The sequence below is a fragment of the Borostomias antarcticus genome (assembly GCF_949987555.1).
Source record: "Borostomias antarcticus genome assembly, chromosome: 21".
NCBI classification, from domain to species: domain Eukaryota; kingdom Metazoa; phylum Chordata; class Actinopteri; order Stomiiformes; family Stomiidae; genus Borostomias; species Borostomias antarcticus.
In genome coordinates, this window is record NC_140254.1 from 14,913,399 (window position 1) to 14,925,235 (window position 11,837).

Sequence of the window (11,837 nt, forward strand, 5' to 3'; positions counted from 1 at the left end):
CTTTTCTAGCCCCTATATAGGCTTAGATGTCACAAAAACAGGCAACCGTCCAGAACATTGGCATAGAACAATTTTCAAGATTCAAGAATGTTGAGTCTTATGAAATTGACATACATTTTTCTGTGTGAAAACTGTTTTATTGCACACATATATATATCTTTTTTAAAGTCTTTACATTGCACAATTTGAGATAAAAAAGCATGGTTACACATTCAATAGATCGCCTTTCTAAACAGTGAGGAATAGGCTAACGTAATAAACCCAGTGAAGAACATGATGTAGGGGAAATCAAAGCTAGCCTCCATGTTCAAGTAAAAAGCATGAGTAATGAACACATTTCAAGTAAATTACACGTTCCCTCCCACCCATGAATTCGGTGCCTCTGGAAGCAAAACAGATTCAAGTGTATTAGCAGGCCTGTCAATGTGTTGCTGTACAGTATTGCACCACAAAGTAGAGCGTTGCTAAGTGGTTTGGCACCTCAAAGCTTTGAGTCTGTGACTCACCTAACTTACCAGATAAAAACCTGCGCAGCCAGATCCCATTGCTACACCCTGACTCAGTGATATTTGGATGTAGGCTAGTATGCCTATTCAGTTGGTCATTCAGAAACCTGGGCCCATGACTAATTGTCTCACAGCAGGAGTGCTGATCTAGTGTCAGATTTTGATTTTGAGTTCAAAATGAATAGGAATACATGGACGGTAGATGCCAGATCTCTCTCCGACGCTGAAAGTTAGTTAGTTGAGTGAAGCGTTTAGAGACTGGCTTGTGAAACTACAGGGACGGAGCTGAAGTGTGTGTGTGTGTGTGGGGGGGGGGGCTGACCAATAATTAGACCATAACTAGTCAGCTATGTGAATAGGAGGGTGGGACCAGGAGGAACCTGCAGTTAAACTCTTCTCCACCAGAGGGAGACTCCACACCCTCCACAGCTGACTGACTCAGTAGACTGATGCATGCGTGTCCCAGAGTCTAGGTCTTGTGTTGACCCAGCTGAGTGTGTAGGAGTTGCGCGCGTTTGCTACTTTCTGTCTCAGTATATTCTCCCCCTCCCCAGGAGAACTATGGACCAATTGAAATCCAGCCATGTGAAGCCCTTGTATAACACTGAACCAATAGCGGACCACCTCTGTGTCTGTCCCACCCACCTCGAACCCGGCCCATTGCATGTGCACCGTGGCGACTAGGTGACGGACTCTCTGGAGAGTTCCGAGCTCCGCCCAGTTCTGTAGAACACGCCACTCAGCGCTGAGCAGGTCAGCGTAGAGGAAATGGACCTAAAGAAAAGAAGAAAAGAGGTTGTTGTCTGATTGGACGCTTGTATGGAGATGTGTGACTTTATGACCTGTTCAACACAACTTCTATCTGGACATTTGGGAAAATCCTGTGTAGTGGTATCAGGTAGAGAGAAACAAAGAAGAACAAAACTCCTGTTGTGCTTCCTAGTGGTCAAACCACGTAACAGCTCTGATTCATTGAATCACACTGTTGCCATGGCACCCAGGAATGGCTCTGAGCCCTGTTGCCATGGGAACTTGAAAGTAAGAATGCTTTGTGTGTGTGTGTGTGTGTGTGTGTGTGTGTGTGTGTGTGTGTGTGTATCTGCAGAGTGGTACGATTGTGTGTTACTGTGGTGTGCTCCCTTCACTCATAATCATTTACTTGTATGCTGCATTGTGTGTTTGTATGTGTTACTGTGTGTGTGTGTGTGTGTGTGTGTGTGTGTGTGTGTGTGTGTGTGTGTGTGTGTGTGTGAGTGCATGTGCGTGTCTGTTACCGTGTGATGTCCCAGGGCCTCCATAATCACTGCCAGTGTTCGAGACCCACTACCCAAGATGCCTTTCTTCTTCTGCTGGCGCCCCCTTGGAACTCGCCAGTCCAGCCACACCCGATGGTGCTGGACCAGGCCTCCTCTGTCACCACGGCTACCATCCGTCATGTCGATATGGCGGCTGCCTGATGTGGTCAGGCTGGGGTCGAACCTGTGAACCTGACATCCCGCCCCTAAAACAGTTCTCAGGAACTCTGCGTCTCCACCATCCATGCTGCAGACGTCAGGAGACAGATGGAGAGGCAGGGAGAGACAGAAAGGTGGTTGAGGGGAGCAGATTCTCAGTGACTCAGTGGCTCAATTATTGTGTGCATGATTAATGAATCCGTTTCATTATGAGCAAGTATTTGATCTCTGCGAGTGGTTATGAACACACACACACACACACACACACACACCTGAAAGAGTACACACACACACACACACCTGAAAGAGTATGCCACACAGGCAGAATTCTCGCTTGGTAGGCTCCAGCCCTCCAAACACAGCAACCAAGGCTCTCCAGAGGCCTGTGAAGCCTGGGACTTGCCTGAGGACAGCACCCTAGAACAGTTCAGCTGTCAGGGGAGAGGAAATGGGGGGTCAGTGGGGATAAGCTGCCATCATTAGGTCTAGGCCTCAAATGTAAGTGTTCCCCTCTGTAAGTGTTCTAAATTTGTGTGCCAAAAATAAGAGCCAGGAGTCACATTTTGAAATCTATATAACCATGGAAGCTTAGCTTCACTTGGCTTCCAGTGCGCCGGTAGTTCAGGATAGAACGTGAACTGAGGACGTCTCTGACATTTCCTTTTATGTTCCTTGAGCAGAGTGGGTTTTGTTTTGTACCTGAGGCGTGGTGATGCAGGCGATCAGACGATCAACCTCCGCCGTGAACGAGGGCTCCCCCGTGGCCCACGGCTGCAACTCCAGACCTTTACCTGCCCCCTGAGGAGACACACACACACAAACGCGCACACACACACACACACACACACACACAGAAGTTGTGGCTTAACTTGGCTACTGGATGGAACTCTGGGGTTTCAGAAGGAGGGAAGGTCAGAATAAATAATGCAGAGGAATGACAGGAATGTGTGTGTGTGAGAGAGAGAGAGAGAGAGAGAGAGAGAGAGAGAGAGAGAGAGAGAGAGAGAGAGAGCGTTTCCCCCAGTTGTGAGAGACCGGGGGCAGGTCACAGACTCTGACCCCAGCCCTGCTGGTGACATGCTTGCCTGAGGCATTTCAACATGCACACACAACCACCTACCCACCCACGCGTACACACATACACACACACGCACACACACACACACCGACCTATCGAACCCTGCGGTCACCATGGCAGCCTGAGAAGGGGTGGGGAGTCGATGACTCACCATTGAGTCAGAGGAGCGAGCCAAGGCAGAGAGAGAGAGCAAGAGAGAGAGAGAGAGAGAGAGCGAGAGAGAGAGTGAGAGAGAGAGAGAGAGAGTGATGGACAGTAAAGAGGTGAGCAAACAAGTGAAAGGGCTGGACAGCGAGGAGTGGTGTTCTGGACAATAAGGCCTGGAGGATGGGTAGGGAGGGGGGGGGGCATTCCCACACACACACACACACACACACACACACACACACACACACACACACAGCTGAAGCCCCCACAGCCCCCTTACCACTCACAATCGAGGGGGGGGGCAGCTTCAACAACTCGGTCCGCCTGTCCTCACCTGTGGCATCATGTATTTTTTCAAAACAGCCCCTGGGACCCGCCTGTGTGTGTGTGTGTGTGTGTGTGTGTGTGTGTGTGTGTGTGTGTGTGTGTGTGTGTGTGTAAATGAGCTTAAGAGAGAGAGAGAGAGAGAGAGAGAGAGAGAGAGAGAGAGTCTGTGCTATAGTGTCTCATCAGATTTTGCACTGTGCGAACCCTTACCTGGTGCGTGGGCATCTCATTCTCGTCCTGGTACCCGCGCGCTCCCCTCCCCTCCTCGTCGTCCGCCAGTAACTCCGGTCCTTTTTCGAAGAAACCTCGATGGCGCGCGCTTCTCACGGGTTCTATACTTATAACCGAGAAGGCGATCCCGTCCTCACCAACCGGGCTACTTCGCGGCAACCGGAGAACGACCAGGAGTTGGAGAGCGATCAGGAGCGGCGGGATCAAAATTAGCCCCGCGCGTGGGAGCACGCGCCGTACACCGGCTGGCATGCCTCCTCCTTAGCACCGGGGATCATCTCGCGCTCCCCTGCCTCCGGTGTGTTGTCCCGTGAGAGTCAACGGACTATACTTTTTGGAGCAGAGGCAGGGTGGGCGAGACTCCGGTCTGAAAAGAAATTCCCCGCTGGACAAGACAACTCTCTTTCTGTCCCCGCGTCTCGCCTCCCTTTTGGCCCAAGGGTGAAGTGGTGACGCAGTGCATTCCTTTGTCGTGGACGTATTGACACAGGGCGATGGACGCAGCCTATAGTAGCCTATTGTAGCTAGGCCTAACTACTTTTTGTCCAGTGCATTGATTGTAAGAGGTTTTAAGACATTTAAGAGGTTTAAGCCATTTAAAGTCCGTTTCGTGATGTAGGCCTATAGGTCTAAATTAAAATTAACTCTTTTTTTGTAAAGCCTACTAGATCAGAGAACCAGACTTAAATTCGTCTGTTGTTCGCGCTCTCATCATCGCCGTATCCTGCAGTCTCGAGCGCAGCCAGCCGTTTCTCCCTGGACCTGTTTAGTCAGCCGGTTGACAAATTGCTTAAGTTATAGGCCTACACACTACAGTAAAATAATATTGCATTCTCCAGATGCACGTACGCGCACACAACAGCTGCATTATTTCCAGAAAAGTCCTCCCATGTAGGGCATTGACCCGGACTGCAGGGTTGGGCTTTGAGGATGTTCATCTAGAACATCTTCAGTGTTTTGTCAGTGGGGACAAACAACAGCTACCCTATTAGACGCTTCTGTTTGCGCGAGTCCATTTATGGAAGTCTGTGTTGGCGGCATCGCGGTGAAAGCTAGCTTTGTTTCGCTCAGTCTGAAGTATGAAGGAAACATGTTGTTTGTTGTTATACCCCCCCCCCACCCCTCTCAGCCGTGTCCCTATCTGAACTCTCTGCTCCCACTGACTAGCTGAATACTAAGCTGAAACACACACACAAATGTGCACACACACACACACACACACACATACATACGCACACACACACACACACATGGTGGGCACACAATCAAAACACTTTCACACTCACTCTTGCACACACACACATACACACACAACGCACACAGGCCCACCTTAAAGTAGCAGTAGACCAGACCAGGTTACCAATGGCGAGAACAGAATGTGTATTTAAATATTTGCACCTCAGATACATTATGTAACAGACAGATATACAATTTTTCATCACAAAAATCACCAAACAACACAAGACCACAGAAAAAGAAGAGAGAGAGTGAGAGGAGGGAGAGAGACCCCACGAGCCAGAGCTCCTCCCCCTTTGACCCTGCACACACACACACACACACACACACACACACACACACACACACACACACACACATACATAACCATCTATCCATATGCTTGCGCACACACACACACACACACACACACACACACACACACACACACTTCTGTGTCTTTGGGGCCACATGTGTCTTTTTCCCCTCATCATAGTTTTAAACAGCGAAACACAGGATGTCAAGTCTCAATGCTGTATTCCTTTCCCCCCGGAGCAGAAACCACGGCAGAACGTTGATGGAACACTGAGGGAACGCTGGGGGGGGGGGTGGGGGGGGGGTGAGGTCATAGGCCTGTCGGCCGTCTCACGGCTCGGAGCTGGAGTCTATATACAGATGCTGGTATTTCAAGAGCAGAGATACTGGATGTCCACCTCTCCCCCAGGGCAGAACACGCACAGCGAGGGGGGAGGAGTCAGAGCTAGGGGGGCGTGTCAAAGGTTGTTAGGGGGCGTGTCAGAGGTTGTTAGGGGGGCAAGGTGTGGCAGAGGGTTAAGGAGAGAGTGCGGGAGAGGGTGTGGGGTGCAGACGTAGTGGATAGAGTGCAGGGGTAGTGGACAGTGGAAGTGCAGGAACAGGAGGAGAGAGGAGAGGTGAAGAGAGGGGGTCGAGAGAGCACGAGAGAGAGAGAGATGGAGAGGGGGAGAGAGAGAGATCGATGTGGTCCAGAATCAGCAGCATTCCTGTTGCACTGCAAGATGACGTGTGAAGTTCGGTGAACTAGAGACTTCTGGGAAATGGAGTCCTCCAAGCAGCATAGCTCGACTCTGAGGGACATGGCATGTCTGTAAATCTGTGTCCATAAGCCAATCAGCGTCAGTCCTCAGTGAGCTCCTCCAGGCCACACTCTCTTTCCAGCTGAGTGTGTGTGTGTGTGTGTGTGTGTGTGTGTGTGTATGTGTTTGTGTGTGTGTGCGTGTGTGAGTGTACAGGGAGTGGATGTATATGCACATACTGTACTTGTGCGATTGTGTGGCCTCCTGTCTTGGGGTCCACATGCATGCGTGTGTGTGTGTGTTGGGGTTTCTATGTTGCAGTAGGCTCTTGATTGTCAGTGCTGGAGCATTAAAGCTAGACTGTCCAAACTTGGCAGCTTAATTCTCGCCCTTCATCTTGAAGTCTCTCACAAAGACAGTCTCCTTAAAAAATGTTTACAAATCTGTAAAAGCTTAGATTGAATGCACCTGTCAAGAGAGAGAGAGAGAGAGAGAGAGAGGGAGGTCTCAGTACAGATAGAGTGAAAGTAACACTTATAGTAGCCTATCTAGCAAGTTACTTAGAACAGGTTAGGCCCCGTGTTCACATAGCGCCTTTTTCTGTCAGAAACCCGCTGGGGAGAGCTACGTCCCAGCGCCTCCTTCCTGCTGCGCTTGGACTGGTTATTTTGTTTCAACCGGCGTTGTATACGAGTGTTTCTTTGCCTTTTATTAGCCATCTTTTATTACTATTACTATATTTCTATATTACTTATTATCCTATAGAATATCGTTATCTAGTCTATTATTTATTTATCACGAACAAACGGCTTGCCGTCGCACTTGCCTGAAAAGAGCGGCGGTGACGTTACCAGCGCCTCTCTGAGAAGTTGAGATGTTTTCAACTTCCGAGCGCTCGGAGCGGCCGCCAAAAAAAGCCAGAGCGCTCGAAAAAAAGAGGCCGCCTGTCTCCATGCGACCGCCAGCGCTCTCTCCTCATTGAACACAATTGAAAAAGGGCGCAGGCGCTCAGGAAAAAGCGCTATGTGGACACGGGCCCTTAGTTGTGAACTACAGTATACATTCTAATATACAGAACACAGGAAGAACCCTCTGAAAAAGGTTCCACATAGATCCCCTTTCAGGTCATAAAGAACCCTTTAGGGTTTTGCCTAGCACAAAAGGGGCACTATTTGGAACCTCAGGGTTCTATATTCAAGAAGTACTACCACGATCCTCCCTCTTAAGCGCCTATTGCATTTTTATATTGCTATTCTTGCACTTTGCTTGCAGCAATAGATTATGCTCTTAGTCACTTGTGTTAGAAAGTAGATGCACTTGAGAATTCTGACAAGTAGTTGTAAATGGGCTCTTCCTACGCTTATGCAATTATTGTAAGTCGCTTTGCATAAAAGCGTCAGCTAAATGACTGTAATGTAATATAATGTACAGTATATGCATGTGGGAGTAGTGTAGTGTTTATCACCTGTAGCTACAGGCTGGTGACGCTGAAGCTGTCATCCGCGGGGGGGTCCAGGAGCTGGCACAGCACCCCACCTCCCCTGGCGCTCTGGGGGGGGTAGCGGGGGGGCATCGCGGGGTAGGAGGAGGAGGACGAGTGGTGGGGCGTGAGGGCGGGGTACCCCAGGTCCTCCGGGAGGGGCGAGGAGGAGTCCAGGGCAGCCTTGTGGAGCGGGGAGGGGTAGGGGGAGTGGGGCAGCTGGCGGTGGCCGGCGGCCGACATCTGGGGCGTCAGGTCCCGTTTGTGGGGGGGCAGGTGGGAGGGAGGGGAGCGTTCCTCGTAGTGGAGGGGGCTGGGGTGGGCGTGGAGGGTGGCGGTGGGCGCGGAGTGGAGGTGGGGTTGGGGGTGTTGGTGGTGGCTGTTAGGGTGGGGGTGGGGGTGGTGGTGGTGGTGAGGGTTGCCGACGTTGCCGTGCAGGGCGGCGCTGTGGTGCGGGTGGGCGGGGTTAGAGTGAGGGCTGGGGTTGGCCGCCGGGTTGGCGTGCGGGCTCAGACTGGCGTGGGTCTGCGCGGCGTTGGGGTGCTGGTGCGCGCTGGCGTGAGTGTTGGGGTTTGGGTGCGTGTTGCCGTGCGGGCTGACGTGCGCGTTGGCGTGCTGCTGCTGCTGCTGCTGGGTGGCGTGCGCGCCGGAGTGAGCGCTGTGCGCATGGGGGCCGGGGCTGTTGCCGCCGTGCGACGCCTGTCCGTACCAGTAGGGGGAGCCGCAGTAACTGGGGGAGTCGTACTGGGGGTACTGGGGCTCCTTCGGCGGGGCGCGCTGAGGTGGGCTCAGGGTCGTGCCGCAGTGGGGGAGCAACCGGGGCGACGGGGAGCAGGAGGGGGAGAAGGTCCTGGGGGGCACGGGGTGGTATGTCTGGGGGGGCGGCGGCGTGGGCTTGGGGGGGTACGAGGGGATGCCGGGGGAGTGGGAGGAGGAAGACTCGCCGGGGAAGATGGCCGGGTAGCGCTCGTCGGACGACGGCGTGGAGGGGTGGGCCGAGTAGGGGGAGGGGTACTCACAGGGTTCCGGGGGGTAGCTGTGGGGGGGCGCCGGGGTGGGCAGGGGGGAGAGGCTGCTGCTGTCCCCGCTGTAGTAGTCAAGCCCCTCCTGGAACAGCCCCGCCCCCCCCACGGTGCCGCCCCCTCCTCCTCCTCCTCCTCCCTTGGCTTTGGCTTTGGCTGCAGGGGGGCGCTCGCGCTGGCACGGGGACAGACCCCCCCTGCCCGCCCCCCGGGAGCCTCGGGGCTGGCGGCCGCCCGCGCCGCCGCGCTTGGCCGCCGGAGGGGGGCTTGAGGGGGAGTCCGGCGGGGCTGGACCGCCCCCCTCCCCCCCGCCCCCCCTCTCCGCTTGCGGGGGTTCGGCGGAGCGTTTCCGCCGCCCGCGGCCCTGCTTGCCGCCCGCCGCGCCCTGGAAGAGGACGCTCTGGCTCCAGCTGTAGGATGGGCCGGCTGAGCTCTCGTGCCAGTCCATCATCAGCTTCTCCAGGCTGGACAGGCTGGACTGGCCCCCGTCTGCACCAATAGGAGCGGGTTCCTTCTGCCTGTAATTCCCGCCTCCTCCTCCTCCTCCTCCTCCTCCTCCTCCTCCTCCTCCTCCTCCTCCCGACGCGGACAGGGGGCCGGCGGCCCCCGAGCCCAGGTGGGAGGAGTCGGAGGAGGATTCCGACAGGCTCTCCGGGAAGGAAGGCCGCTTGGCCTTCTGGGGGATGTAGTTGGAGATGTCCAGGATGTCTTTGGGCTCGGCGGAGCTGCTTGCGTATTCGCTGTAGCCGTGGTACTGAGGCCCGAAGCTGTCCGCTCCCCAGCTGCCGTAGTTGTGCCTGGGAACACACACACACACACAAACACACACGCACACACATGCACACACACACACACACACACACACTATATGTAATATATATACACTATATATTAACACAATTATGTACTATATGTTAACACAATATATCATACCACACAAAATACTATATGACACACATGTCCACTCAAATGTATAGATATAAGACGCTTTCTTTGTGACCAGCAATACACCAGCGAAGATTACGCTAACCTAGTCCTGTCTAGGGAGCTCACCTGTAGCTCCACTGATTGGAGGGGTAGTGTCTATACCCCTCCGGAGAGGAGGAGGAGGAGGCAAAGGAACTGCATTTAGCCATCGCCATGTAGCCTCCGCCCGGAGACGCCGGCCCCGTCTCCCCCCGCGACATGGTGGAATGGGCCGGCCCGGGGTAGCCACTGTAGCCCCGCTTGGCTGCCGCCTGGTAGCTGGAATAGCCCATCTGGCCCTGTCCGACGGGGGTGGCCTTGCTGCCGCCGCTGGTTCCTGCTCCGTAGGAGAAGCTGCAGTCGGTGGGCCTCTGAGGCGCGGCCCCGCCCCCGGGAGAGCAGGAGGACGAGGAGTAGCCGGAGGGGTAGTGGCAGAAGGAGGAGGGGTGGGGGGAACTGGGGGAGCGCGACAGGGAGAGGGACGGAGGCGCGGACTTGGGGAAAGAGGAGGTGGTGGGGGAGGTCTGGGCCAGGCTGTAGCCGCTGAACGGAGGCCTGGCTAAGGAGCACTGGGGCTGGGCAGGGCTGCCCTCCACGCCCGGGCCTTTGGGGCTGCGCTTGGGGAAGGCCGGGGACCAGCCAGGCCCTGGGGCCGGGCTGGAGGAGTCGTAGCCCGTGGCGGCGGGGGGTTTGCGGGGGTCGGCGCGCGAGGAGGCCGGGCTGGACATGGAGATGTCCAGCAGGTCCGAGGAGTCGTCCGAGTCCAGCAGAGAGCGGAAGTATCCGGCGAACAGGCCCTGGACCTCCTCGGCGGACACCCCCGCCCCCCTGCTGCCCCCTGGGCTGCCGTACACGGCCCCTCTCCCCCCCTCGTAGGAGGGGAAGCCCCCCCTTGGAGAGCCGCAACCCTGGTACCCGCCCGGACCCCGTTCCTTCTCCCCGAAACCCTCCGCCCAGCACCCCGCCGCTCCGTTGGCCCAGTCCGGGCCCGCCACGTCCTCGCCCTTGAACCCCCCGTTTTTACGCGGGCGCCGTTTCCTGACCTGCTTTTCCTTCCCTCCGCCACCAACCCCCCCGTCCGCCCCCACCGCCCCGCCCCCCCGACCGCCGCCGGCTCCTCCTCCGCCTTTGCCCCGCCTCCGGGGCGGCCCAGTCTCCGAGGGCGGCGCCGCCGCTTTCTGCCTCTTGCCGATGGTCTCGAAGAAGTCGCTGAAGGTGCTCTTGGGGCCCTCCTGCCCGCCCGCCCCGCCCGCCGCCCCGCCCCCACGGCCCCCCGCGCCCCCGCCCCTGCCCCCACGGCGCCGGAAGCCCGTGAGGCGGTGCAGGAGGGCGGAGATGCCGGGGTTGTCCGACGGCGTGTGGAAGCTGTCGGGCTCGCTGGGCGTCCAGCAGCGCGGAGGCGAGCAGCGCCCCGTGGCCGGCGGCTGGCGGTTGAGGAACGCCAGCTTGGACAGGACGTCGCCGTACTCCGCCTTTACGTCGTTGGTGTCGCCGACGTACGACGGCTGAGGGGATGGGAGCTTAGTCCGCCGCCGACGCCGCGGCTTCTTGGTCTGGTCGGCGGTGGCGGCATTCCCGGGAGCGTTCCCGCCGCCGCTGTTCCGGGGGTCCGGCGTCCCCAGCACGATCTGCTTAGGGGGCCGCCCCCGCCGGCGTTTGAGGATGACGGGCAGCTCTCCCGGAGGGAACATCACCATCACGCTCTTGCCATTGTTCTTCATGCGGAGCAGCGCCGTGGGCTCCCGGACCACCACGGGACCCCCCTCAGCGCCCTCCGCCCCCCCCTCGCCCCCGACGCCGCCTTTGTCCGTCCCGATAACCGTCTCCATGGAGGAGATCTTGTAGCTCTTCTGTCGCCGGCTGAGGTTGACAGGGATGCGGGCCACCTTGACCACGATCTTCCTGACCTGGCGGAAACCAAAACGACAAGAGCAGCACAAGTTTTGTTTTTCATAAACCACTAAAATATTGTATTTATTTGTTTGTTTTGTGTACACCACTTTCAGCATAAATTTTTCGACATTTCTACCGACCCCAACGAATCGGCCACGCTTCCGTTTGGTGGGGGGAGGAGGGTCGTCCGCGGGCACCGGCGCCGGCTCCACCTTCTTCACTGCCGGCGGTGGAGGAGGGGGGCGGGGCTGGGGCCGGGATCGAGGGCGCGGCCGCGGCCGGGGCATCGGATTGGCCAGCAGGCGGGGAGCGGCCGAGTGGGGGGAGGGGCGAGGCGGGGGGGAGGGGCGAGGCGGGGGGGAGGGGCGAGGGGGGGCGGAGTTGACGGCGGCGTGGGGCGCTGGGGTGTCCGCGGGAGGGCAGGGGGCGGCGGCCAGGACTCCCTCCAGCAACCCCAGCCCCG

The 11,837-nt window shown here is 56.7% G+C and overlaps 2 protein-coding genes across 2 annotated transcripts in view; both read right to left on the minus strand.

Moving 5' to 3' along the window:
• Nucleotides 1-944: 944 nt before the first annotated feature.
• Nucleotides 945-3,995, minus strand: LOC311322843 (putative methyltransferase-like protein 24; the record flags this gene model as incomplete). The annotated part of the gene is made up of 5 exons (XM_084454961.1): nt 945-1,280; nt 1,781-2,048; nt 2,261-2,391; nt 2,660-2,758; nt 3,723-3,995. 5 exons carry the CDS (start codon nt 3,993-3,995, stop codon nt 945-947), a joined length of 1,107 nt encoding a protein of 368 aa, XP_084311087.1.
• Nucleotides 3,996-7,484: 3,489 nt separating this feature from the next.
• Nucleotides 7,485-11,837, minus strand: part of ahdc1 (AT hook, DNA binding motif, containing 1) — a gene marked incomplete at both ends in the record, with an annotated part of 18,754 nt that continues 14,401 nt past the window's right edge. The window contains 5 exons of the mRNA XM_084454962.1: nt 7,485-7,806; nt 7,930-9,312; nt 9,569-11,388; nt 11,515-11,622; nt 11,761-11,837. The exon at nt 11,761-11,837 is cut by the window's right edge and continues 906 nt beyond it. Coding sequence (XP_084311088.1) covers nt 7,485-7,806; nt 7,930-9,312; nt 9,569-11,388; nt 11,515-11,622; nt 11,761-11,837 — 3,710 coding nt within the window. The remainder of the gene's footprint in view (nt 7,807-7,929; nt 9,313-9,568; nt 11,389-11,514; nt 11,623-11,760) is intronic.